General features: G+C 49.2%; 2 protein-coding genes across 9 annotated transcripts in view; one reads left to right on the forward strand and one right to left on the reverse strand.

Annotated features, from left to right (window-relative positions):
- Positions 1-5,193: 5,193 nt before the first annotated feature.
- Positions 5,194-27,688, forward strand: part of ZMYND11 (zinc finger MYND-type containing 11) — a 112,479-nt gene continuing 89,984 nt past the window's right edge. For 2 of the 8 annotated variants that reach the window (XM_059403963.1, XM_059403968.1), the window contains exon 1: positions 6,097-6,281. The gene's annotated coding sequence lies outside the window, so the exon portion shown is untranslated. The other 6 variants (XM_059403969.1, XM_059403970.1, XM_059403965.1 and 3 more) reach the window with 5 other exon arrangements.
- On the reverse strand, positions 5,597-25,033 carry LOC132020406 (collagen alpha-1(I) chain-like). The gene is made up of 5 exons (XM_059404553.1): positions 24,954-25,033; positions 20,783-20,930; positions 20,443-20,635; positions 6,452-7,529; positions 5,597-6,392 (listed from the first exon to the last, which is right to left on the reverse strand). Exons 1-5 carry the CDS (start codon positions 25,031-25,033, stop codon positions 5,597-5,599), a joined length of 2,295 nt encoding a protein of 764 aa, XP_059260536.1.

The following is a 27,688-nucleotide window of genomic DNA, read 5'->3' on the forward strand; positions in this document are numbered from 1 at the left end:
TGTGGTTTTATTTCTTTTTTCTTTCAAAGATTGTATTTATTCATTTGACAGAGATCACAAGTAGGCAGAGAGCCAGGCAGAGAGAGAGGAGGAAACAGGCTCCCTGCTGAGCAGAGAGCCCGATGCGGGACTCGATCCCAGAGATCCCTGAGATCATGACTTGAGCCAAAGGCAGAGGCTTAACCCACTGAGCCACCCAGGCGCCCCTATTTTTTTATTTTTCAGTGAACAGTTTCTAATGCTAGATTTTAAAAATCTTTCCATTTGACTGTACTGATACTGCAAAAACATTGTGATGAACCCCATTCATGAATTCACCAAATATTCCTGAGTTCCAATTATTTGGAAAAACTGTCCAATCCTGGGCAGGTGCATGCCCACTACCAGCTTCCTGCCTCCCCCCGCCCCCGCACCCCTTCCCGTTCCTCCCCCAGACCTCTCCTTGGGTGGTGAGATTCGGAGGTCCGCTACGTCAGACCTCTTTCTCTCTTTCTTTCATTCATTCATTCTTTTTTTTTTTTTTTTTTAAGATTTTATTTACCTGTCAGAGAGAGAGAGAGAGCACAAGCAGGGAAGTGGCAGGCTGAGCAGAGAGAGGGAGAAGCAGGCTCCCCGCTGAGCAAGGAACTCCATACAGGACTTGATCCTAGAACCCTGGGATCATGACACCAGCTGAAAGCAGAAGCCTAACGGACTGAGCCACCGTGTCCTCCAACCTGTTTCTAAATACACTAAAAGTAAAGGAAAAACAACCTGTTGGAGAATCGTAGTCTTTCTCTACGAAGTCGCGCTTGCAACCCTATTGTCTTGCAGCAGATTAAAATGTCCTATTTGGGTGTCAGCAGCTTAGTATGAACTTTTCTTCTGTATATACATTCTTGCATAGACAATCCTGATTCCCTTCAGGGTAGTGAGCCTAGGGCTAAAAGGGACCTTGTGCTCGGAAATGCAAAGAAGAAAACACTTTAATGTGCTTTAAGACTATTGGCCCAGGTATACATATCTTTTCTGGTTTGGGGTTTTTTTTTTACCTTTTCTGTTTTACATACACACACGCGCACACACACACATGCACGCACACACGCACACACATCCATGGATACAGAGAACACTGCACAGCTCCTCTCAAAGTTTGGGAGACTTGCATGTACCAGATTCTTTATTTCACAATCCTTGAGCTATTAGCCTATGTACAACATGATCTAATTAACATGTAGTTTTAATTAATGTGTTAAGAAGGACTACAATACTTGATTGACAGAGCCATAGCATGTTATTTAAAAGCAAAAGAGTAGGGGCACCCTGCATCGGGGTCTCTGCTCCATGGGGAGCCTGCTTCCTCCTCTCTGCCTGCCTCTCTGCCTACTTGTCATCTCTCTCTCTCTGTCAAATAAATAAAATCTTATTGATTTTTTAAATTTTTATTTATTTATTTGACAGGCAGAGATCACAAGCAGGCACAGAGGGAAGGGGGGGAACAGGCTCCCCGTCGGGCAGAGAGCCCGATGGGGGGCTCGATCCCAGGACCCTGAGACCATGACCCGAGCTGAAGGCAGAGGCTTAACCCACTGAGCCACCCAGGTGCCCCATAAAATCTTATTTAAGAAAAAAAAAGTCCAAAACAGTAATATCTTGAGGCAGCTCTATCAAGGGCAGGGAGATCACCCGTTTTATCTGTGGAATTTCTTCCATTTAACCATATTTACTGAGTGCCCCTGTATTCTGTAGAAAACAAATCTTTTCACCAGCCCAAAACACTAACCCTCTAAACACTGTATGTAACTGAGGTAAATGTATCATTAAAAATCATGTTGTGTTATGCGGATAAACAACGAGGCGGTTCAGAGCTCAGGAAGGTCGTTTTGGAAAGAGCGGCATTTGAACAGATAGATCCCTCGGGAGATAAATACTTGAGGGGAGATACCCAGGAAGGCGGGAGAAAGATGTTCTACAATGAGGGAACAAACTTCGCACCATTCTGAGCTGGGACAAAGGTCAGGGAGACAGGAGTGAAACACATAATGAATTTAAATTTAGGACTAAGTGAGTGCCAGAAGGTCCCAGGCCGTGCGTGTATGCCTAAGAACAGCGTTTGATTTTACTCAAGATACAGCAGAAAAACTGTTGGTTTTAAGTAGGGACGAGCACGAACAATGTGTTCATACATTGTTGCCTGTCCCTCAAAGAGAATCTTTACGATAGGGTTCTACATGTGGAGACCCGGAGTCAAAGACAGGACTGTGTTTCGGGTTCTTTCTGTTGCAAGAGTTCATACCATGTCAGCTCAGTGCTGGGCGAGTGACCATTTCTCTCACCCTCAATAATAGCGTCATGAAGAATTCTGTCATTTGAAGAAAAACAGTGTCCTGTTGTGTTGTCGCTATTTTTCTGAAGATCTTATTTATTTATTTGACAGACAGAGAGCACAAGTAGGCAGAGAGGCAGGCAGAGAGAGAGGAGGAAGCAGGCTCCCCGCTGAGCAGAGAGCCCGATGAGCCCGATGCGGAACTCGATCCCAGGACCTTGGGATCATGACCTGAGCCGAAGGCAGCGGCTTTAACCCACTGAGCCACGCAGGGGGCCCTGTTGTGCTGTCATTTTATTGTTAACTTGGATATTGGTCGATGTTCGCTAATTGTTAATGTTTCCTCTTTTTTAAATTACTAATGACTTTTGTCCCTTTTCTGAGTGGGGTAATGTTGGTGTATATCTTAATGATGTGAAGTGGGTTCTTATTTTTTAAAGATTTATTTTATTATTTATTTGAGAGAGAGAAAACATGAGCAGGAGGAGCAGAGGGACAGGGAAAGGGAATCTCAAGCAGGCTCTGCACCAGTGCATGGGCCCCAGACCATGACCTGAGCAGAAATCCAGAGTCAGTGGCTCAACTGACGGCGACACCCGGCACCCTGCTTTATGCATCTAAGGACTGTTTCCTCGGCCCCCATTTCTTACAGATGTATTTATATACACACATTCTCCCAGTTTGCTTTTTAATTTTACTTATACAGTCTTCCCACTTACAAAGGTATTTTGCTGTTGAAAAAAACATTCTTGTTGGGGGCGCCTGAGTGTCTCAGTCAGTGCGGCAACTGCCTTTGGCTCCGGTCATGATCACAGGGTCTTGGGATGGAGCCCCGCATCTGGCTCCCTGCTCAGCGGACAGCCTGCTTCTCACTCTCTCTCTGCCTGCCGCTCTGTTTACTTGTGCTCTCTATCTCTCTGTCAAATAAATAAATAAATAAATAAATAAATAAAGTCTTTATAAAAAATCCTGTAAGTTGAAAATGCAGTTGCTATTACTTTAAATCAGAAGAAACGCTATCAGTTCTGGAGCCACCATTCATGAAAAACACTGGAATGGACCTGTTTACTTCACTTGTTTATTTTACTTAAGGTGATACAATGTAACACTTTCTATTTACCTATTTCTCTATAATATGCTGTTCATCTGCATTCCTGAAGCTTTTTCATACTTATTCTGCATTACATGCTTAAGACTACGTTCTCAAGTCAATCTTTAATGCAAAAACAAGAAGGTAACATGAAACATAATAGCAAGGGCAGAATAAAAGCAACGCATTTCCGTGGCACCTGCGTGAACACATTGCTACATACTAGCAAACCAGAAACACACCGAGGTCGGGACTCAAGGGAGTCCCCAGCATTGTAACTGTGAAGTATCCCTCTCCACCAGTCCCAAGACACCCGAGTTGATCCTCACATGTGAACAAAGCAGGAGGGAGGGTGTTAGAAGACCCCTCTTTATAAAGGGTCAAAGTTGTAACACCAAAGGGCATATTTTAAATTTGGTCTGTATCTGGTTTTGACTTACAGGATTCATATATTTTTATACAGCCAAAGTTATCACTCTTACCTTTTGTGATAAAAACCATTGCTTTTGCTCTTAGGATGGTCTTCTCCACCTCCATTATTACAACTACCCACCCACAATTTCTTCTAACTATTGGAAAATGATTTTTAGTTTTTACAATATTTAGGTCATTGGGTTCTTCTCAGTGTAAGGTAAGGATGTAATTTTTTTTTTAAGATTTTATTTATTTCTTTGACAGACAGAGATCACAAGTAGGCAGAGAGGCGGGAGTGGGGGGCAGGCAGGCTCCCGGCTGAGCAGAGAGCGAGATGCGATGTGGATGCCGGGTGCCAGCTGGATCCCAGGACCCTGGGATCATAACCTGAGCCTAGCCGAAGGCAGAGGCTTTAACCCACTGAGCCACCCAGGTGCCCCATAATTTATTTTTTAAAGAGACGTATTTTCCATATCAATTTGTGAGATAATTCATGTTTTTTCTATGTAAATAATACCTCTTAAAGCAGAAACTGGAAAAAGTAGTCTGCTGATCAAGCCAAGCATTAGGTTCAGTGTAGAAAATGCTGGTGGAGTCTGGAAAGAACTAGGGCTGTTGTGGGTCCTTTGTTGGGTGGTGCTAAGTCTTTGAAACATGTGCTCATTGATGCAAAGTACACTTCGTGCCCTACCACTTTTCCTTTTCTCTGATACACTTGCCTTCTCTTTGCACTCTTGCAGGTAATTTCATGCTATAACCTGAGTTGTATGCAAGTAACTGTTTTGGTCTTCTGGGCCTTCCCCAAGTCTACACCCCAAGTTGTTGGCCCCAAACCACTGGCTCAGACCACATCCCCCCCCCCTTCATATTCACCAAGCTAAGGAAATGAGGTAAATAAACCTGTTCTGGAGGTAACATGGAACCAAGGGCTAAATTCTAGGCAAAACAAATAGGAAATCCGGGAATAAACTAACTTACATTAGATAGAATGAGAGATAGTGTCTGGGTACAAACATTGAGATGATGCCCGTACAATGAATTGGAGAAAAATGTGGAGTTATGCGGTCACTTCTTTCCTAAAGGTAAGCTTCCTTTTATACTTACATGAATTTGTCTTACTTGAGCAGCCTCCATGAAATACACAGAACCATATGGTCTTATATTTTATAAATGACTTCATTTAAAAAAAGAAAAGATAATTTACTTAAAGCTGTTCATTGCTAGAATTCCCGGCCCAGCATTCAAACCAGGTAGGGCTTGGTTTTTTCTGACACCTTTTCACCCATCTGTTGTATTTTAATGATATATTTATGTGTAAAATGACTTAACATTATTTCGCGACATGTCTTGATCTAACCAAAAACTCTCTGAGATGTATCAGAAGCAGGGCTGCGTTGAAAGGTTGTTTTCTGGACTGGGGTGCATCACAGAACACCTGTGCAAGTAGTGCCCGTTTCTAAATTCTCCCTCTTACAGAGCAGCTGGATTGGAATCCCGAGATTTCCTGCACAGTCTCTTCCCAGTGATTTTCAGGTGCGTATGCCCAAGGAGAACCACAGTTAGAAATCTGGGTGGACTGGTCTTCCTCCCGAACCCCCAGTGGAGAAAGGCCATCAGGGAAAATACGTGACGTCTGTCCATACCCGTCCGCCTGTCTCTGAGGCTCAGTCAACCGTACCTCGGGATGTTCTCTCGCTAGATGCACAGCTACCAACCAAAACGAGAGAAGCCGTTTCTCCTTGCACAGATTTGTGCTGCTTCTGCCCAGCGGATCCTGGGCGGTCCCGTCATCCTGGCGGCCCCGCGTGTGCGTGCTTGAGCCGGGGACCCTGGCGCCTCCTTCTCTCTGACGATCGCAGTAACGAGACCTCCCAAGCCGGTTCCCGGTTCTGCTCACCCGCACCCTGACGGCCGCCCGGGCGCGGCAGCTCGGCGGGCGCACGGCGGCGCGGGGCCCGGCCCACCCGGAGCGGACGTGGGCCCGCATCGCCCCCGGCCCCGCAGGTCCGAGCCCGACGATGCTGCGAGCGCCGGGAGCTTTGTGCGCTCGGCTCCCGGCTCCCGCGCGCCCGCACGTACGTAGCCTTCACGTGTGTGCCGCTGTCGGGTGCATGTGTGCGGATGTAGGAATATGCTGAAGCCGATTCGGAGTCGGGCGCCGAGGACGGGACGGAGGGAAGGTGGGTGTGGGCGTGCGCGGCGCCGGCCCGGCCGGGAGGGAGCCGGAGCCCGCGGCCCGCACCCCGCGCCCGCACCCCGCGCCCGCGGCGCCGCCGGCCCCGCCACACAATAAAGTCCGGGGGCGGGCGGAGGTGCAGGAGGCCGGGCCGGGCGAGCGGCCGCCCCGCGCACACACCGCCATGTGAGCGGCGCCGCGGCCTCGCAGGACGCAAACTTTCCCCGGCGGCGGCGGCGGCGGCGGCCCAACTTCCCGCCCCGGGCCCCGGGCCTGCCGCGCGGCGCCGAGACCCCGTAAGTGCGGGCGGCGCCCGGCCCCCCGCGCCCCCGGCCGGCAGCCGGGCCACCGCCTTCCCTCCGTCCCGGGCGGGCGCGCGCGGGTCTCGGCTTGTCAACATGGCGCCCCTGAAGCGCCGAGCCGGGGAGGGCGGCGGGGAGCCGGGGCGTCCGGGCGGGGGCCGGGCCGGGCGGGGCGGGGGGCCGCAGCGGAGGCCGGGCCCGCGGGGGAGCCGCCGGGGAGCCCGCGGAGGGGGCCGGGAGGCGGGGAGGCGGCGCGCAGGCCGGGAGGCGGGGAGCGCCCTCCCCCCGCGCGCCCCGCAGGCCTGGGCCCGGGCGGCGGCGGCGGCGGGAAGGAGACGGCGCGGCGGCGGGGCCGGGCGCGGAGGGGGAGGGCCGGGCGCGGCGGCGGCGGCGGCGGCGGCGGCGGCGGCGGCGAGGACCGGAGCATAATGGTGGGAGACTCGGCCGCGGCGGGCGCGGGGCGCGGGCGGGGGCGTCCGAACGGCGGCGCCGTCGCTTTGTGGAGCCCGGCCCGGCCGCCGCGTCTCCGGTGCGCTCGCCGCCCGCCCTCCCGCCAGCCGCCCCGCGCGGCCCGCCGGGCTTTGTGTCGGCGCGCGGGGGCGGCGGGGCCTGCGGGGGTCCCGCCCGCGCCCCCTCGCCCGCGGCGGGCCCGGGAGGGGCGGGCCGGAGGCGGCGGCGGCGGAGGACGAGGACCGCGCGGGGCCTGCTCGGGCCGGAAGCCGGGGAGTCGCGTGAGCGCCGCCCGCCGGGCCGGCCCTTCCCGCGCGGCCAGGCCTGGGGCCCGCGGGTCGGGGTCCGCCGGAACGCGGCCCTGTGAGTGGGGGAGGGCGGGGGCGCGGGCGCCGGCGTGGCTCGCCGTGGGAGGGCGGCGGCCGCGGCCGGGCAGGGCGGTCCGCGGGCACCCAGGCGGGGCCCGTTGCGCGTCCCCTGGGGCCGGGCTCGGCGGCGGCGCGGCCTGCGCCTCCTCAACAGGTCCTCGCGGGGCCTCGGCGCGCGGTGCGGAGCGGAGCGGCGGGGCCGCGGCCGCGGGGCTCCTGGGCAGGCCCAGGCCCCCCGCTTCCACGTGCACGGCCGCTGGCGGTGCGCGCGGGGCCCGGGGGCGGCTGGGGTCCGGGGGGTCCCGGGGGCGCCTCGCAGGTGCCAGGTGGCCAGTGCGGGGGCGGCGGCCAGCGCGCTGGAGCGGCCATCGGGCTCCCCGGGGTTTGGGTCCTGGGTGCTCGGGTGCCCCGCATCCCCCCGAGCCTGCTGGAAAACAGTGTTGAAAAGCAGAAAGTGAAACGCTAACTTGTTTTCGTTTCAGCTGAGACACGGAGTAGTTGTAGCTGCTAATCGTGGGATGCGGAACCTTTTCAGGTCGGGGGGGGGGGTGTCCTCGATTCTAATTCACGGTTGGAAGTTAGCAAGGAGACAGTCTTGCTGGTGCTTCAGAAAGTTTCAATGCTTTTTGGGAAGCAAGGTCACCTTTGTGATTTTTCTGAGTTCTCATGTGTACAGTACGGAGCGGGACTACGAATTTGTGTTGAGGCGTGTTACTGTCCGCGTCTTTGGCCGACTGCCGCAGGTTACACGGATTATTTTGGGAGACTCTATAAGATGGCTAGGCTGGAGAATCCAAGACCAGAAGATGTGGGATGTGATTGTGACAGAATGAATACGGGCTGTTTTCCTTGCTTAAAAACTCTACCTGCGGTTAACAGGATCTCTGTCTTTTACATGGTACTTTTGCCCGTAGGTGTTGTGCAGGTGAAAACTGAGTCTCCCTTTTACATTCTGTAAAGTGGGCAATTCATTTTTGCAGTTACCGGTTATAAGGTGTTTAAATACACACATTTGTAGTTGCTTTACAAAGAAACATCACTGGACATGCTAACGTTCGCTCCAGAGCTCACCCTGAGTATTCCCCGGACACGGTTCTGTCAGGGCTTTGGATGTCCTTTTGCTCGGGTGTTTCCTTGAACTGACACGTGTTTCTGTCAACTCTAACCCTTTTGTAATTCTGCCCCTTTCCTTCAGGGGTGGTTCAAGATCGTGCATAATAGAGACACTTAAACCCTTTGGCATATTTGAGACATGAATCGAAATGAAGAATTTTAGCATTTGTGTTAGAGGTATCTACTTGCTGTCCTAGTAATGCCTCAAGAGGTAAACCTCTGGTTGTCCTGTTCTTTCCCTACCTTTACCTTCCTTCCGCTGAATTTTAATGGGAGACATCATTTAAGCAAAGAGGTCGTATCTGGGGGGGGGGGGGAATCGAGTCAAGGGTCAGACTTGACCTTATGGTAATTAAAAACTTTTCACTGTTTGGAAACCTTAATTTGCACTTAACACTGACTTTTTTAAAACAGGGTGATTAGATTTTTTTTGTCCTTTAGATTAGAGAGGGAGCACATAGCAAATGACTTGGAAGACTGACGGCTTAGGTCTGAGTCTCTTCCCTGTCATTGACCAGCAAAGGCACAGTGGCAGATTACTTAAACTCTCCATGTCCTATCTGGAAATCAAGGACAGTAGCTGTACCAACTTCATAGGGCTATGGATGCATGGGTCACTATTAGACTGATTCGGTTCCGTTGAATCCGATTCATTTGGGTTGATGATTGAAACGTGCATGGAAAGGAGCGGTCTTCTGAAATTGCAGCATGGAATGCTTATCCGTGCCTTGGTTACTAATTAGTGTGTGTCGGAGCATACCTCTGACTCCTCCGTGTGTTCACGTTCCTTATCCCGGAGTTAGAAAATAAGCATTTGTTATATTCCTCTAGACTTATTTACTTGAAGCAGTTTTTAGGATCTTTTTGTCATTACTTTTTTTGCTTTTATTCTCTTTATGGGTAAAATACATGTAACAACATTTACAGTTTTAATTCTAAAATGTATTGTCTCATGGTATTAAGTAAATTCACACTGCTGTGCAGAAATCCTCAGCATCCGTCTCCAGAGCTCTTTTCATTTTGTAAGACTTAAACTCCCTACTTTGTAACACGCACTCTCTTCCTCCCTCCCCCGGTGCCCAGCGCCCACCGATCATGACCTGGGATCTTGATGAAGAGTCTGGGTAACTGAAGCGGGTAGTGTAAGAGTTCTTATTTTACCATTGGGTATCAGCGAATCTTCTCTTTTCCCACTTTGTCATCAGGTTCTATGTTTTGTATTTACTTAAGCAGGAAGACTTTCTGAAAAAGGAATCACTGCTTGTCCCCTTATTTTGATCATTGTAAAATTCATAATCCCTCACCAATGATTTTTCTAGGAATTTTGACAAAAAATAACGGGTTTGAGTTTAATTTCTACCTACCTGTATTTCTTGCACAACAACTTTGAGTTACTTTTTTGCAGTGGCATTGTTAAAATTTCAGAACGACTTAAATCTGCTCCGGTGCAGTGATTATGTGGAGATTGGTAGTGATTTGAAGGTTCTCTGTTTCTTCAGTGGTCTGTCCTTTGGTCTTGGTTTTTTGAAACGTTTTGGTATTCAGGAGTTAGTAACATAAATGAGTATCATGATACTGTGTACCACATAGTGTATGTGCACCACTCTTTGCCATTGTGCAAAGCTCTTCACATATGCTGTTGCACTGTTAGGAACCCTGTGTGTCATCATCTTAAGAGCACAGCATTCTTCCTTTGAGTTGTGGAAGGCCCCACCCCCACCCCGCACACCTCCATCCAGACACACACTCTGCGAAGTGCACCAGCTAGTAGCTTTGTGATAGAACTTGCTCTGTAGAACCTAAGAGTTTGAAGATTCCTCTGATAGGAGGTAAAGTGATAGAAACAAAGTTTAATGGGATGGAAATAAAAATAAGTCTAAATATCCAAGAGTATGTTTTGTTTTTGTTTTTTTAATAATCAAGTCTTAGCTATAGTATTATTTTTTAAGATTTTATATATTTATTTGACAAATCACAAATAGGCAGAGAGGCAGGCAGAGAGAGAGAGGGTGAAGCTGACTCCCCGCTGAGCAGAGAGCCCGATATGGGACTCGATCTCAGGACCCTGAGATCGTGACCTGAGCCAAAGGCAGAGGCTTAACCCACTGAGCCACCCAGGCGCCCTTAGCTGTAGTATTTTACACACCTTGTACCGCCTTAAGGGAAAACCTCATTGCACTATGTGTGCCTGTTAATAATTTTCTACTCAGGGGGCACCTGGGTGGCTCTGAAGCCTCTGCCTTCGGCTCCGGTCATGGTCTCAGGGTCCTGGGATCGAGTCCCGCATCGGGCTCTCTGCTCAGCGGGGAGCCTGCTTCCTCCTCTCTCTCTGCCTGCCTCTCTGCCTACTTGTGATCTCTCTCTGTCAAATAAATAAATAAAATCTTTAAATAAAAAAAAATTTTTCTACTCAGAAAATTCTTAAGAAGTTACTTAGTTTTATTGTGAAAATGCTGTATAATACCTAATGTGCCAAGTCATTTACAAGGGCAAATAGTCTGTATATTGGACATTAAAAAAAATTTGTGTAGTTCATTATGTACTGGTAGGGACATTTAGGAAATTGTTAGATATAGATACTTAAATTTGTAAAATTGAAGTAAATATCTTTGTGGAACAGGGAAATATTTAGACATTTAACTAATATTTTATTGTACTTTTTAATGATATTTTCTATTTGATAGCTAAAAGGCTAAATATTTGCCTAACTTTACATGAAATTAAATTAAAGGAATACTGTTAAATCCACATTTTAAAGACATCATATGGCTTGTCTGTTCAGATGAGAGAAGTCCGATTAGCAGATCCTGTTGTGTTGGGAAGCTGTGTCTTGATGAAAACTTGTGTGGTGTTTTATTTATTTTGGAAACTGAATAATATTTATAGTAGATTAACTAGTTTTGTTTTAAATCAATGCTTTTGTCATTCGTTACTCTGTAATTACTGATGCATAAGATTACCTTAAAGTATTGTGTTTTCTTTTAATAGGTACAATATGTTTTAATACCTTGAGTTCATTCATTAAACATTGTTATTTATGGAAACTGCTGTGTACTAGACACTTGCCAGTTAACAGTTACTGAAACAAGGGGAGTGTGGCAGAAGAAAGTGTGCAAGTGCTGTGGGACAGTGTGTGTGACTTACACTATATTGCATTTAAATTATGAATACTTTTGAGGGTTTACACTGATTTTTTTTCCTTTTTAAGATCTGTTCATTTTAGAGAGAGAGAGTACAGTGGGAAGGAAGGGCAGTGAGAGAGAGGGGTCATGAGACAGGCAGACTTCCTGCTCAGCATGGGGGTCGGGGTGTAGATCTCAGGACCCTGAGATCATGACCTGAGCTGAAATCAGGTCAGATCCTTAATTGGTTAAATCACCCAGACGCCCCTTAACACTGATTTCAAATTTATTCTGATTTGTCACTTTGTGATTTTATTAAGCTTGCCACTAAAAACAACTTTATTGTGATTAATAATTTTTTATGTCCAGATATTATCTAAACATTTAAGTGACATGTAGACCCACTTAAGATTTTTAATATTTTCTCCAGTTTAACTTATAGGTTAAGCAAATCTAAAATATAAAGAGAGAAGAATCTTCTTCCCTACTTAGGCATTTACTGTGTAAACACAGAAGAAATATATGCATAAAATTTTTAATGGATATGTTGAGAGCTTGTCTCCTAATACTAATTCTCACAGTTGGTAATAAAAAATGCTAAGTTTTTTAAAATCAGGAAGATACTGTCATTTATAGGAAGAGAATCTGTCATAAGTACATTTTAACTTGTATCCATATTAGGTCCCTTGAGAAGCTTGCCTGAGAAGCAGTTCCAGAAAGCTGGGTTTCTTTGTAAACATCTTGTTTGAGGCAGTACAGTTTTTTTAAAAAAAGGGTCACTTAGTGGGGCGCCTGGGGAGCTCAGTGGGTTAAACGTCTGCCTTTATCTTAGGTCGTGGTCTCAGGTCCTGGGATCAAGTCCTGCATCAGGCTCTCTGCTGGGGGGTGGGGGGACTCTCTCTCCCTCAGCCCTTCCCCCTGGTTGTGCGAGCTCATATGCGCGAGTGCGCTCTCTCTCTCTCAAAAAAGTAAAATCTTAAGAAAAAGCGGGGATTGTCAGTGAGCACCTGCTCTACCTGGCAGTTGTGTTCTTGCTTTAATTTTTGCAACAGCCCCATGAGGGGACTATTACTGCGGTAAGATGATGTGAAGAGTTATGTTGTTATAACAGTTGTGAGTATCTATAGTTTACAAGACCATGGACCAGAGGGTTCAGTGAGCGGTGCGGGAGGTCACACCGAATAAATACCTGATCAAGTGGGTTTTGAGTTCAGGTGCACGGCTAGCACGCCTGTATTTTACTTGGCTGCTGTTTCCCTCAAACCCGGCAGCTACCGGGTCTTTGTACTGATGTATCTGCGTCCTCCAATGTGCATTTATAATGCTGCCAGAGCACAGAGTAGTCAAAGAATGTAACTATGTCTGCTCTCCTTGCAAGAACTAGGAGGTGGGAAGAGTCCTAGGTACCTCCTGTCAGATCGTCCAAACGCAGAGTTCCTGCTGTCCTTTCCCTGGTAACAACAGCTCGCCATCTACGGGCAGCAAGCCTTGGTGGTCGGCTCTTTGTCCTACGGCTACTCTGGGCAGCCCGCAGTGAAGGGAACTTGGCACAGGTGTTGGGGAACCTACGGTCTCCATCTTGATCCTCAGGTATACAAGAGAAAGGGGAGCATTTTCAGGATAAAGTCCAGCCCTGGAGTGTTCTTGCTGTAATAGGGGAGGGCATTGTCTTGAGGAAGCTTTTAGCATTCTTTTTGCGGAGTGAGTTCAGCTTGGGTGGAAGTAGCTGATTTCTTGAAAGTAGCTCTGAGGCTGAGGCTTCAGAGTTCAGTAGGTGTTTCCTGTTCCCTAAAATAAACGAATGTGAGTGGCGTACGGTGGAGAGAGATGAAGTGAGCTGTAGCGCGCACGGACCTGGACCCTGCTGCTCCTCCGAAGGGATGCTGGGATGGGGTGTTAAGTCCGGTTTTCTAATTTAATAGTTGTGGCAAGATTTTTAAGAAGTTTTTAATGGAGGGTAGACATGGAGAAGGCTCTGGGTGGGGAAACTGTCTCATCTCAAAACCTATTATGAAGTTCTTAGGCTTCTTGTAGATTCTTGATTTACCTGCCTGTTGGTGGTTTTTCCGTCTCTGAGCTGCACCTGAGAATACGTCCTGAGTCTGCAGTTGCACATCTACTTTCACTGCTCCGTCCTTCCAGTAGGAACAACTGAGATTAATTTACTTGCGATTTCCGCTGATACGGCATTTAAAGGATTTTTCAGGCATTTTACTAATCATTAGCGGTGGTGTCTTTTTAGATTGTGGAGGATCTAACGTTCAAGGTGATTCATTTCTCTTTTGTACTTTTTTTTTTTTAAGATTTTTTTTTTAATTTTTGAGAGAGACCGCATGAGTAGGAGGGGCAGAGAGAACTAAAGCAGACTCTGCGCTGAGCTGGGAGCCTGATGCGGGATCCGTCCCAGGACCCCGGGACCGTGACCGAAGCCGGGATCAGGAGTTGGACGGTGAACTGACTGGGCCCCCGGGCACCTCTTTCTTTTGGACTTGTAATTTAACATTTCTTATGTTTAAAAAAATCACATTTAATATATAACATAAAAATACTGTTGTCTTTTATTTTGAAATGCCTTCTTTTACTCTTCTGCACACCTAAATTCTAGATACACATAATCTTAGGAAGCTTCTGCTTGTGATGTGTATTCATGTTGGATTGTTTCAGATAAGAAGCTTCGGTTCGAGTCATTAGAAAGTTAAATTTTCTTTTCTTTTTCTTATTTATTTATTTATTTGACAGAGAGCACAAGTCAGCACAGAGCAGGCAGAGAGAGGGGGAAGCAGGCTCCCTGCCAAGCAGAGATCCCGATGCGGCACTCGATCCCAGGACCCTGAGATCATGACCTGAGCCGAAGGCAGAGGCTTTAACCCACTGAGCCACCCAGGCGCCCCTAAATTTTATCTTCTGACGGTGACTGGGTGCAGTGTTCAGTCTCTGTTACTTTCAGATGACTTAAGTTGAGCAACCACTAGGCCAGTTCCAAGCTGGGCCGTCTCCCGGTGGTTGGTTCCACAGAAGCCAGGAGGTGTAGCTCGTCGGCTTGAAAGGGGAGGCAGTGGCCCGGGCAGCCTCCGCCTGTGCTGGTTGCCGGTGCGGGCACAGCCCCGTCCACACTTTGTCTTCTGCTGCTGTCGGTCCTCTGGCTTTTTCTACTTGTCCCTCATGTGACAGACACAGCTTTTACACTGTGTCCTCACATTTTCTAACCTGTACACAGTAGTCTGGGTTTTAGATTATTAGATACATTCGAAAGCTGTAGGACTTCCCGCTGTTTAAATTGCATTTTACATGGAGTGGCTTTTTTTTTTTTTTTTTTTAAGATTCTATTTATTAGAGCACGAGTAGGGGAGGGGGCAGTGGGAGAGGAAGAAGCAGACTCCTGCTGAGTGTGGAGCCCCCAGGCCCTAGGATCATGATCTGAGCTGAAGGCAGACGCTTCACTGACTGAGCCCCCCCGAGGGCCCCTACATGGAGTGTTCTTGGGAAGGTCACCGTGAAGAGCAGCATGGGAAACGGTGGGCGGGCGTCAGCAGTAGGAGGTGGTATTTGTTCGAAAGTCAAGGTTCCATTTCCTAGAAGGGTCTCAGTACTGGAGATAATAGGGTCACAGGAAGTTGACTTACGGGGAGCCATGGAGAGAAGTTTGAATTCTGCCAAATGAAATGCTGACCTGAATGCTGGCCTCCTGCCGCTGGGCGGCCACTGGCTCTGCTTGGGGCCTCTTCCCTGTGCCGTGGCCTGGGCCCTTGAGCAGGGAGTGGAGGTCGCCGGGAACCCTCCTCCCCTCTTCCTGCTGGGGATCTGATCACCTGGCCCGCGGGCTCTTCTGGAGTCTACTCTCTCCTGCTGGCCCCACTGTAAAACTTACTTCAGCCGGTAATTCTGTTGACCCTTTCAACAGTGATTTATTTTATTTTTTTAAGATTTTATTTATTTATTTGAAAGAGAGAGAAAGAGAGAGCAGGTCAGCGGGAGAAGCAGGTTCCCCATGGAGCTGGGAGCCTGATGCGGGACTCGATCCCAGGACTCAGGGTCCTGACCTGAGCCCGAGGCCGACACTTAACCCACTGAGCCACCCAGGCACCCTAGTGATGTGTTTTTTAATGTGCCAGTAGGACTGGTTGTATTTTAACACTGTAACGTTTGCTTGGGCATCCACCTCCAGTGCTGGCGTCAGCTCAGAATGTACTGTCTCTGGGCATTTTTGTTCTTGGCCGAGTTTCATCTTCTGCACCTTACTGCCGACCCTCGGTGATCTGTCCCCTCCGTTTAGCTGCTTTGGCCTCTGCTAGTTCTTGTATTGCTTGTTACTGAAGCGCTCCCCTGGGGTCATCTTCCAGGTTCCAGGCCTGGGAGCCCTAAGTGAAATCCCTGCGTGGTCGCGAGCGTAGGCGAGAGAACCTGCTTTCTGGCTTCGCTGCCTGCGCGGTGGAGGTGCCGCACACTCGTGTGGCCCCAGATCCTCCTGATCGCTCCTGTCTACTCATCTTCTACTGCCCAGTGCGGCGGACTTGCCTGAGCGAGAGAGGGCCTGTGCGGGGCGTCCGTGCCTGGGCTCTGCAGACAGTCCTGCCCTCCGCATGTCCTCAGTCCTTCCAGACACAGCAGCCCAGGCGGTCACCACACATCAGGGGAAATGTGAAACGCGACCAAGCCTTCTCCTGCCGTTTTCACGAGATTACAGGAAACACATTGTAACCAAATTAAAACTTGAATTACTTTAGAAACAGACATTGTATTAAAGTAACAGGAGTTTGGCAGTTTAGCTGTGGAAAGTGCCAGGTTTGTTGGCAGGCTTTGTCGGTGTCTGCGTTGCCGTACACTGTGCCGTGGGAGTTGGGCAAGGTTCCGGTCGCTTCCCTGTGTCATCAAATAGTTAATACGTTTTCACAGCTGGTGCACACACTGATGCATGTACCGCATCCATTCCTCGAAGACCGTACAGGAAACACGTGCGGACTGTGTGTTACTCAGTCCTTCTCGGAGGCCGGACGTCCCCATCATGCTGCTCACATCTACTTCCGTCGGTTCTGAAGACGGAACTGATTTGTCCTTATTCAAGCTTCACGTTTGCCAGTACACAGTCTGCAGATTATGACAAATCCTCTTTCAAAAAAATGCAAGAAATTAACCCTTCTGGTGGACTTCGCGCGGGCTGGTGTGTCGCCGTGTAATAAATGAGGGGCCACTTGGCGGTGATTTCCAGCGCAAACATCGTGTCTCTATTTCGTAGATTTTTAAGTTCCTGAAAGACCGTGATCGTGTCATTTTCCCGGATGAGCGGGAGGTCCTGAGAGGAGCGCGCGTGGCGGAGCCGTGTGCCTTCTGCCCGCGGCACCTCCGCCCTGGGCCTGTCTGCCCGCAGATACAGTGGACGCTTTGCTTTTCTTCAGATCCAGCCTTCAGTGTTTGCGTTACAAAGTCATAAAAATGACTGTTTAAAGCATTTCAAAAGTAAAGATGACATTTTATTACAGTTGATTATTTCTCTTCACCATAGTCCTGTGTGCTGTCTGGTCGCCGCAAACACTGAATTCCCCAAACGGGACCCTTTGCCTCTGGGGGAAATACTGGCTTATGTTCCTGCCCGCCCTCTGGTCACATCTTAGTGACCCAAAATGCCGTTTCCATGCTACAGGGCCATTAGCTAAAATCTCTGTAAAAAAGCCAGTCTCAGTGCTGAAAATGTGTTCTCCGTAACCCTTTAATTGCATAAAATTGCCTGCAGATTTAACCTTTTAGGGCTGCGTGTCCCTTTTTGAAACCCACCAGCCAGCCAGCACTGGCTGAGGAGGAGTCGGTGTTGTCCCCGCCTCAGGTGCCGGGATTGTAGACCGCCCTGGCTGGCAGCCTCCGAACGGTGCTGTCCACGACACTTTTTGATCTGTTATCCTCTCTGGGTCCACGAATATTGCTGCATTTCCATCTTCTGTAGAAGTTCCTTTAGTACTTTCCAGACTGGCTTCAGGCACAAATGGGTGCATCTTCTCCCTGGTCCTGGGTGAAGGCCCGGTAGCCAAAACCGGTGCCTGAACTATGCGGGCCTGACACCCGTGAGACCGCCGCGGGCTGCTGGGCTCAGCACGGCATTTCAGCACCGCGCTGGGCCCATTCACACCAGGAGATCACCAGCACGCAGCACAGAAATGCGAAAAATGTGGCAGTAGGTCGCCTGCAGACAGACAGTGTTGACAGTGAGCGGGAAGAGAGGCAGCCCAAGGTTCCCCTGCAGCTGGGACGCAGCCGGCACCGTGTCTTGTCCCGAGCGATGGCCTGGATTTTAGCAAGCAGGTGAATTCACAAACGTGCGATCTGCACATAATGAGAATCCGTGCCGATTTTCGTGTTTGTATCTTTTAGTTCATCCGAAACTTCACAGCTACACGTGAAGTATGAGAAATTTGCTCTTATTTTGACTTCTGTTAATTGGATACTTTTCCCTTCTAGTTTTCTGAATTTAAAGATAGAGAACACAGAGCAGCACTTGTGTATAAGAGGGTAACACGTTAAAAAAACAAAAAAACCAAAAAAACAAACTTGAAAACATGTTTGGCCTCCTTGGCCGTCTTAAGCAGATTGAGACAGGATACAGTGTTTGCACCGGTGGTTTTGGTTGAACGTGAGCAAGAGCCGGGCACCAGGCTGGCCGGAGTCTGCGACTCTTGATCTCAGAGCTGTGAGTTTGAGTCCCACGTTGGACACAGAGATGCCTGTAAGAAGACCAAAGAACCTAGAAAGGCTAATTCATCCCCGTGGCAGCCGGGACATAAAAACCCTACCCTTCATTCAGAGAAGAGCTCCTGTGCTCCTAGCCGCACCCTGAGAGGGCGCCCTCGGGGTGCTGGTCTCATATTCGATGGGCAGACATTTAAAAGTTTTTTTAAAGGGAAAGGGAATCTTGAGAAACGTGCCTACTGAAAGAGGGGAGTGTGTCGGTGACAGGTGAGCAGTGAGGGGACAGACCGTTCCATAGTCAAGTCCATACATTTAAGGTGCATGACTGGTGTGTAAAGTACGTTTGCTCCCCGCGGACCTGCGGCAGCATCTGCAGACGGGAGGGCCCAGTGCTGACTCTCCTGACAGCCCCCACAGCATAGACCTCGGGTGCGTTAGAGGGTCTGAGGTTGGGACCACCAGGGCAGGACAGGCAGGTGTCCGTGTGCGTGCCGACGGCCCTGGCTCAGCAGGAGAATGCGTGTGTGTGCTCTCTCTGCTTGGTTGAAACAGGAACTGTGTGTCACCTTGCTTTAAGGACATTTTAATGCTTAAAAAAATTACTTGGAAGACTTACACATCTTTAAATTTTTAAAAGTTTTTAGGTTCCAGTGTAGTTAACATACAATGTCGTATTAGTTTCAGGTACCAAAGGTAAAGATTCAACAAATCTTATGTGTCTTGTTCTTAAATAAGGATAAACTAAGTATTGTTTCTTAGCATTTTTTTTTTTTTACCTACTTTGAGTCTTGTTACAGTAACTTTTCCAAAAGCTTTTTTCATCGTCCTGTGATTAATTTCTTAACATAAAACTGGTAATCAGACATATGCATACTGTAGTTGAAAGGCCCTTACTTAAAAAAAACAAAACACCCTAGTGCGCTCACCTTTAGGTAGTGTGAAAACCATAAATTTAGAGGCAGACGAGTAGCTCATATTCCTTTGAGAGCTTTGGTATAGTTTGTTCTGCATTTTCATAAATTTCCATGATGTGATTCAGAGTCCTTATTAGTAAAGGCATAAGGAAGTCTGAGTCAAATTAAGAATACAAACAAAAAATACCTTTGTATTAATATTTTAAGTTATGTAGGCACAGATCTTTTCGTTGATATTTGAAACTTGGCAGGATGTAATCTTTGATACTTTTTGCTGGCAGAGGACGGGAGGGTATTACAGAGTTTAAGTTTTCTTACACTGAACTTTATAACTTATGCTTACTCACTGTTATTTTCTGTTAAGCATTACCTACTATGGGAATGCCTGGGGGGCTCCGTCAGTTGAGCATCTGCCTTCTGCTCAGGTCTTGACCCCGGGGTCCGGCGATTGAGACCCCTGTCAGGCTCCTTGCTCAGTGGGGAGTCAGCACCCCCCCACCCCCCGCTTATGCTCTCTCTCTGACAAATCAGATCTTAGGGGAAAGAAGGTAAGCTGCTGTGTACAGTATTGAACGTTTGCTAGTAGGCTTCGGGAGCTGCAGGGAAATGATTTAGATTTTTTCCTTTAAAAGGATTATTTATTTATTTATTTATTGGACAGGGATCACAAGTGGGCAGAGAGGCAGGCAGAGAGAGAGGAGGAAGCAGACTCCCTGCTGAGCAGAGAGCCGGACGCGGGGCTCAATCCCAGGACCCTGAGATCATGACCTGAGCCGAAGGCAGTGGCTTAACCCACTGAGCCACCCAGGCATCTCTAGATTTAAAATATATGGCAAAATGTTAATTATTGAGGCCTGGCAGTTGGCGTAATTCTACTTTTGTGTCCGGCTCCTCACTTGAGTGAGAGGGTGTGGCCTTTGGGTGCTGTGACTCGTTAAGTGCACAGTTAATTGGTTTCTAGCACATTCTTGAGGTGGTGCTGTCCCTCCTCCCCGTGCTGTCCCTGCGGATTGGCCCATCCTGGATGTTGCCCGTGGGCCGAGGCCCGTGGCCTTCTGTGTCTGCACGTGTCCCCGAGTGCGCCGTGGTGAGGCTGCTGCGCGGGTCCGCGCCTCCTTCCTTGTCACGGACATGGGGTCGACGTGATGCCGTGTACACGGTGGTACCCGGTGCACCACGTGTGGGTTGGATGCACGTACGTCGCGCGGCGGGGTCACCAACAGCTCCGCCGGCTCAGGGATCACAGTTTCTCTTGTGTGCTGAGAACGCTGGCCGCGCGGCCTCTCCACAGCGTTCGGGTGTGATGCGGGGTCAGTCGCTGCCGTCGCGGTGCTGTGCCTTCTACCCCAGAACCCGGGTGTCTCCCGACTGGACGTTGAGCCCGTGGGACCAGCACCTCGCCGGTTCTCTTTGTCATTTGCTGAGGAAAAGTGCTGGGTCCCGTGCCAACGGCTGTCCCCTCTCTCGAGAAGCTGCTGACTGAGTTGGAAAGTGGCTGCGTCGGCGGACCTACGGGGCCCGACGGCTCTGGCTCGGCCCGCACTCGTGCGGTCCCGCCGTGGGCGTCCGTCTCCGTAGGGGTGCCGGGTGCCGTCTCCCTGTGGCTTCATCGCGTTTTCCTGATGACTGATGGTGTCGGGCGCCGCGTGCTTCCTGTTCACCGGTTGTCTCCGGAGAAGCGTCTCCTCGCGTCCTGACTTCTGTTCCTGTGATTGCCCATGTGTGAGTTGGGTTGTCTTTTTAACAAATCTAAGATTTTTTTATAAGTCACGCATAGAAGTCTTTCATCAGATATCGGATTTGCAGATACTTGGTCCCTTCTCTGGATTGTCTTTTCGCTTTAGCGATGGTACCTGTGAGGCTCGAAGCTCCCAGTTTGCACGAACCCCTTCGTCCTGGCGCTGGAGCGCGCTCGCCCGCTCTTCGCACCTGCCGGGCCGGCCGGCCGCCGCGGGCTGCGTTTCAGCCGGCACCTTGCCGCGAGCGCTGTGGTCCATGGCTCTGAACACACAACATGCGTGAACGTAAAGGCAGAAGTGATTTGGGGTCACCGCCACCTGCCCTCACGAGGACGCTGTGCCGTCTGGGGGCCCAGCAGCAGGGTCGGAGCGCGGGGACGGCCCCGCGGACACACGGAGGATTTCGCGAGGCTCTTCCGTTTCTGCCAGTCTGAGAGGCGGGAGATGGTTCATTAAAATGGAGTGGGTTCCTCTTTGCGTAGATTTCTGTGAGCACTTGGGACTAAATCCGAACTTTTTTATCTTGTTCCATTAATCTCTGTCTTTTCGTGTGCTAGTATCCCCTCTATGGTAATTATATTTATTGATGATTAACTATGTGCTCCTGCTAGGGCTAGCTGTTTTCCTTTTTATTTTCCTAATGAAGTTTTATAAAAATGTTTTCTTGCTCCAGAAAAAATAACTTTGAGTATTGTAATTGAAATTGCGTTAGTTTATAAATTAACATAGGAATAATTGGCATTTTGATGATATTGAGTCTTTCTACTCAAGAACATGATCGATCTTTCCATATTCAATTATACATTTATGTTTTTCAAGAGCATTTTATAATTCTCACCATATTGGTTTCTGTCAGATATTTCAGTTTCTTTTATCTTTTGTTTCTGTAAATGGGATGTATTTTTGTATTCCTTTTAACTTTATTGTTCATGTATATGAAGGCGTTGATTTTTATCCCATTTTTATTAAAGTATTTTGGTTGTAGTTTTGATTAATTTCTCTTGACGTTTCTGGATGCATCGTCACACGGTCTGCGTCGTGAGCAGAGACCGTGCTGCCCCCCGGACTCCCAGGCTCTCTTCTTCGGTTGTGCCGGCCGCGTCCCTGCATGGGACAAGACCCCACTGTAGTACTCAGGAAGCGTGGACGTGGCGAGGACCCATAAGTCTTTATTTTAGCGGAGAATTTTGTAGGATTTCTTCGGTAATGCTGGCTTTGCCGCCACAAACGTGTGTGTGTACAGACAGCGTCCCTCGGCTGGTGTTTCCGCGTGAATGGGTGTTAGACTGTCGCGCCCGTTTCCGAGGGGACCGCGTTCTCCTAACTCTACTCACATTTATTATGTTCGTGTGTTTTCTGATGTCGAACCATCACCTCATTCCGGGAAAACGACGTTTATTTTAATGTGCCGTTTGGGTCTGCTTGCAAAAATCTTATGTAAGGTTTCGGCAAGGATATCCATGCGTTTGCACGTCTTGCTCATTGCTTCTGGAAGACGTTTTTGTGTTTCCGAAGTCGGAGATATTCCCGCTCCGCCGTCAGCCTTCTCCTGCGCTCTGCCGTGGCCGGCGTCTGCCGTAGGGACAGCGCTTGGTCCCCGGAGCCCCCTGCGTCCTGTGTTCAGTCCTTCTCTGCCGCGGCACCGGGGGCCCGGGTCTTCGTGGCTCTTAGTTCTCTGCGACGGCGAGTCTCCTCACTAAAACCCCGCCGCACTCGCTGATCCTTTGAGTACTTACGGAAGGGTGTGTTGAGACGGGCTTTCCTCGGAAGCTCGAAGGCCGCCGCCCGTCACTTCCCGGCCTGCTCGCTGTGGTTGAGAAAGCAGACGCGACCCACCGGGCGGCCTCTCCCCTCGGCGGCGGCGACCTGGACGCGCTGCTGGCTGCCCCCCGGCCCCCGCCGTCCCCGTGCCGGGCGCCTCACGGGCCCTCCGCGCCTGTGCCGGTCCCACGAGCCTCTCCGGAGTCACTTGGTGCCACTGGTTGTTCAGAGCGCGGGTCGCCCGTCAGTCTGGCCTCTGGTCTCCTGGTTTGCATGTCTTGTCTTTTTGTTCTGCCTCACGGGACGTTGCCTCGGCTTCATTTTCTATTCCTTCAAGGGAATGTGTTATTTATCATCCTGAAAGTGTTCTCGGTAGTCAGGTTTGCCCTGTTCTGTTTATGGGTTCACAGATGCAGTTCCTTTTCGGGCTGTGGTGATCTTAGATGTGAGGATTTTGAACATCTTTACTGTTTCTGCATTTCTGTTTCACCCTCTTCTGGGTGCATGAAATGACTTTCTCTCTTTTACTGAGAAGCGCTTCTCCAGTGTCTGGCGATCCTTGCTGTCTGTCCGTATGGAAGGGTGAGGCACTAGCGCCCGGTGAAACTGTGTAAGGCTGTCGTGTAGGGATATCAGGGGCCTGATGGCTGTTAGGTTTCCTCAAATGCCAGTGTCCAGAGGTCGTTTCTCTGAGGCAATTTAATTCCTCCAGAAAGTTCTCATTTGGGTTCTTGCCTGAGCCTGAGATCAGGTACCTGAAGTTTGTCGATGGGAAGGAGATGCTGGGTATTTACAATTCATCGAGTAGATTTTTATTTAAACGGCCGTTTGCAGTCTGTATCTCCGGGCACCCTTCTTGTTACTGGCTGTGCTTTCTGGTTCCACATACTCAGAGCCCGTGTCCCGTTTGCTCAGGGATGGGGAAGGGTAGAATCTGACCAGCCGATGGTGCGACAGGTGCGCGAGTCGAATTGCTTCTCCTCCCGTCTGTTACATCAGGCCCCTTACTCGGCATCCCGATGACCCCAGTACCTGCTGCTTCCTGTCCCCGCTGCGTCGGGACTTGTGGGCAGGCGGCTGGCTTCTCATCATTACACGCCTGTGTAAATTTGATCTCTGTGTGGCCAGAACATTCGTAGTTCCTCTTTTTCCTGTGTGTGTGTGTGTGTGTGTGTGTGTGTGTGTGGAGAACACGTTTATCAAAGATGTTGTTTGGTTTTGTTTCTTTTAGAGAAGGGGGTAGAATTAAAAAAGTCTCTATTTTGCCATCTAAGGATTATTTTCTTAAATCTGCTTCTGTTGCCACCCCTGCCCTGCTCACGCTCACGACCCTCGCAGTGGTTGCCTGCTGGAGTGTGGACGTCTTTGCTGGGTGGTTACTCTGCCCTTTGGACCCTGCGTGGTGTGATCTTTGCTTACTTGCCTCTGCACAGTCCAGCCGCTGTCGCTTCTGTGTCCCCTTCCCAGGTTGCCCATCGTGACCTAAAACATGTGCTTTCCCTTTGCATGATTGGTTCCTTTTCATCAGTCAGGTCTTACCTCAGGTAGAATCTCCTTAAATGTTCTGGGGGGGTTGGGGTTGGTTAGGTTATGCTGTGGTAACAAGTGACCGCCACATTTCAGTGGCTCAGGAGGACAGTGATTTCTGCTCGTCCGACTCCTCCCTCACAGACTGGCTGGGAGCTCTGCTCTGCACGGTCCTCATCCTGGGACCTGGGGAGACACTACAGCCACCATCTGGAACGTGGTCATTACCCATGGCATAAAGAAAAAAAGGCACAGCAGATCATAGATTCTAAATCTTCCAAAATAGAATTGGCATAGGTCCTTTTTACTCTGAAGCCATTTGCTAAATCTGGTCCCGTAGCCGAACCTAGTTTTCGGACAGTGGGGAAGTGCGGTCCTGCCAGTGTGGGGACGAGAACTACAAGCATTTGGTGAACAGACACGAAGGACTGCCACGCGACTTGACCAGCCAAAGCAGAGGGAGCTGCAGTAGGCCGGGTTCTCCAGAGAAACAACCAGTAGGTTCATGCGTGCCCACAAGTGGAGATATATTGAGACGGCTCTGCTGTGTTTATGGAGGCTGGGAGTGGGGCCCCAAAATCTGGAAGCTGGAGACGAGGAAAGCTGGTGCTGTGCTCCCAGCCAAGTCCAAGGGCTTGAAAGCCAGGGGCGCTGATGGTGTAGATCCCTGTCCCAGGTCAGGAGAGGAGATGAGATGGCCACCTTAATAGGCAGGAGGAAAAAGCACTTTCTTCCTTCCTCAGCCTTTTGCTCTGCCCAGGCCCTCCGAGGATCGGGGGCGGCCCACTCACCATGGGAAGGGAAATCTGCTTTGCTGAGTTCACGGATTCAGGTGTTAATCTCACTCAGAGACCGTGTCTGGCCGGCCACCCAGGTGCCCGTGGCCTGTGACGCTGACACACACAGTTAACCATGCCCAGACCCTCCCCATGTCTCCTTCACAGGACTTGGCACGGTCCAGATTCGTCTCGTTTGTGTGTTTCTTGTCTGCCCTCACCTTCCGAATTGTCCAGAGTGGCCCAAATCGCTGGAGTGGTGCTTGGCAAGGAGCAGGTGCTCAGAGACCTTGGACGCCATGAAAGTACATCATGAAAGCATTTTCTGTTGAAGAGACTTGATCGTAGAGCTGCTTCTCTGTTTTCTTTTATGCCCATTAAACAAAATTAGGCTTTTAGTGCAAACTGCTGTAGACAGCTTGTGGTAGTTTTCTTTAATATCAAAGAATTAATGTTTAGGTATTCAAGATATTTTAGAAAAAGAAGTGAAGAAATCACCTCCCGTCTGCAAAGTAGAGGATGGAGCTGGGGGTATCGTTCTCATCAAAAATAAGTCTGAGAGAGACAGATGCCATATGACTTCACTCAGGGGGAATTGAAGAAAAAACAAATGAGGAAGGGAAAAAGAGAAAAAAACTCTGAACTACAGAGAACACACTGCTGGTCGTCAGCACGCAGCGGGTGGGGGAAGTGGCTGGTGGGGAGGAAGGCGCACCCGTGACGGCGGAGCGGAGATTCGCTGCATTGTACACCCGAAGCCAACTTGACACCGGGGGGACAGAAATTGAAAACTAAAAAAATGATCTCAATAGAAAACAAAATTATGGCAAAAATATAAAGTGTGTGCTTGTAATTTCATAAATTTTGAGTGATGACATCAATTTATATTACAGGTTAAAAAAATCTCCTTGGCTCAACAACATGAAAATGCAAAATTAGGGGTGTTGTCGAAAAGCAAATACTTTCACCTGTTACATATTTTCATGATCTATGGGTATATCTTTGCTCTGTAAGGAGAGAGACACTTGTGTTCTTTTTAATTAGTTTATGTTACAGAATGTTAAAAAGGAAATCTCTCAGTCTTCTCACTCCTTCAGCCGTTGACCTCTTCCGGTCCTTCCTGTCCCCACAGGGACGAGCAGTTACTCGCTTTACTCCCTTGTGACGGCCGATGACAGCCCTTACGAAAGTTTGTTTCTCTTTGAATAAAAAATTTTCACATTTTAGAAAGTTCAGGCTTTTTATATTTATGCTAGGGTTGGAAGTGTCAAGTAGTAGAGTTAATAGAAGAATTTCTGTACATTAATACTCATTAGAGTTGGACAGATTCCCACTTTACCTAAAACTGACATTGCTTAGGGCTAAGCAGGAGAACTAAGTTTGGTTTCACACTGCAGTTCCAGAAGTTCTAGGTCAAGGTGATATACCCATTTTGGGTTTGTTTAATCAGTTGTTGGTAAGCGTTTACAACCCAAATCCCTTTCAGAATTTGATTCTTTGCAGACTTGCATTTTATGACGAGACGTGCAGCAGATGAAGACCTGCGTGCTCGGGGACGTGCGTGCGTGTGTTCAGGCGTGGGGAATGCGCAGAGACGTGTCGGTGTAGATAGGGTCGACACAAACATTGTGCCAGTTTGAGGTGCGCAGAAGGAGTTGGTACGTTCATTTATTGTGAAACGGTCACCCCGGGAGGTTAACCTCCACCACCCCACGGACATGGTTTTTCTTTGTGATGACAACTTGTAAGGTTTTCTCTCTTTGCAAATACACAAGAAAGTACCGTGAGCCCTGGTTGCTGCGCTGCGCTCTATGGGGTCGTGAGTCTTCGAGCCCGGCGAACGCGTCTTTGCGCCTTTCACCTCCTTCAGCCCTTTTGTGTTTCCGAGCTTGTTTTTGAAGCTTCCACAGGAAGTGTGATCGCAGGGTACTCGCCTCTGACCTGTTTCACATAGCAGAATGCCCTTAAGGTCTATCCATGTTGTCCCAAATGGCAGGGCTTCATTCCAATCTGTTTTTTAAAGATTTATTCATTTGAGAGAATCTCAAGTAGACTCCATGCCCAGCACGGAGCCCAGACAGTTCTCGATCCTGGGACCCCGAGATCGCGACCCGAGCTGAAACCTAGCGTCGGGTGCTCAAGCAGCGAAGCCGTCCAGCGCCCCCTCTCCATTTTTATAGCTGACTCATTTTCCGGGGGGGTGTGTGTGTGCACGTGTGTGTGCACGTGTGTGTGTCCCATTTTCTTTACCCATCTTCCACGGACACACAAATCCTTTCTGTGTCTCGGCTCTTGTAAATAGTGCGGTCGTGAACACGGAGGTGGAGCTGTCTCTGGGAACGCTGTTTTCTTTTACCTCTTTGAGACGGTGCCCTGGCCGAGTGGCCGCAGCCTTTCCTCTTCAGAGCGGGGTGTGGGAAGCACCGTGAAGGCCGGTGCGCCGGGCGGAGGTGCGCCTGTGTCGGTGTTCTCGGTTAGGTCGGATTGTTTTCTGTTGGGTTGCATGAAGTCTTTATGTATTTTGGAGATTAACCCCAAATCAGATGTCCAATTTGCATCTGTTTCCTCCCGTTTTGTAGGTTGCCTTTTCTTTTCTTTTTTTGGTGGTTTTGTTTGCTGTGCGGGAGCTGTTTTACTTTGAGGTCCTGCTTGTTAATTCCTGCTTTGGTGTCAAATTAAAAAAAAAAAAAATTATTACCAAGGGACCAATGTCTAGGAGCTAAACCTCTATATTTTCTTGTAGGAATTGTATGGTTTCAGGTCTTGGGTTCAAATCTTGAACCATTATGAGTTGATTTTTGTGTGTGACGGAAGACGGTGGCTTCTTCTGCGTGTGACTGTCTCACTTCGGGGCTGTCCCTTCAACCTTGTGTATTTTTGGCTCCTTTGCTGTAATTGAGCAGAACTATGTGGGTTTCTCCTGAGTTCTGTGTTTCGTTGATCTGTGTGCCTGTCT

This window comes from Mustela nigripes, chromosome 6 (assembly GCF_022355385.1).
Source record: "Mustela nigripes isolate SB6536 chromosome 6, MUSNIG.SB6536, whole genome shotgun sequence".
Lineage (NCBI taxonomy): Eukaryota > Metazoa > Chordata > Mammalia > Carnivora > Mustelidae > Mustela > Mustela nigripes.

What these genes read in the sequence shown, in the direction of transcription:
- LOC132020406 (XM_059404553.1), bottom strand. Translation starts at nt 25,033, where the DNA reads ATGGCGTCCAAGGTCTCTGAGCACCTGCTCCTTGCCAAGCACCACTCC. An exon ending in GGGAGCTTCGAGCCTCACAG is followed by an intron (nt 20,636 to 20,782) that starts GTACCATCGCTA and finishes GGGCAATCACAG; the next exon opens with GAACAGAAGTCAGGACGCGA. An exon ending in AGCCAGAGCCGTCGGGCCCC is followed by an intron (nt 7,530 to 20,442) that starts GTAGGTCCGCCG and finishes GTTTTCCAGCAG; the next exon opens with GCTCGGGGGGATGCGGGGCA.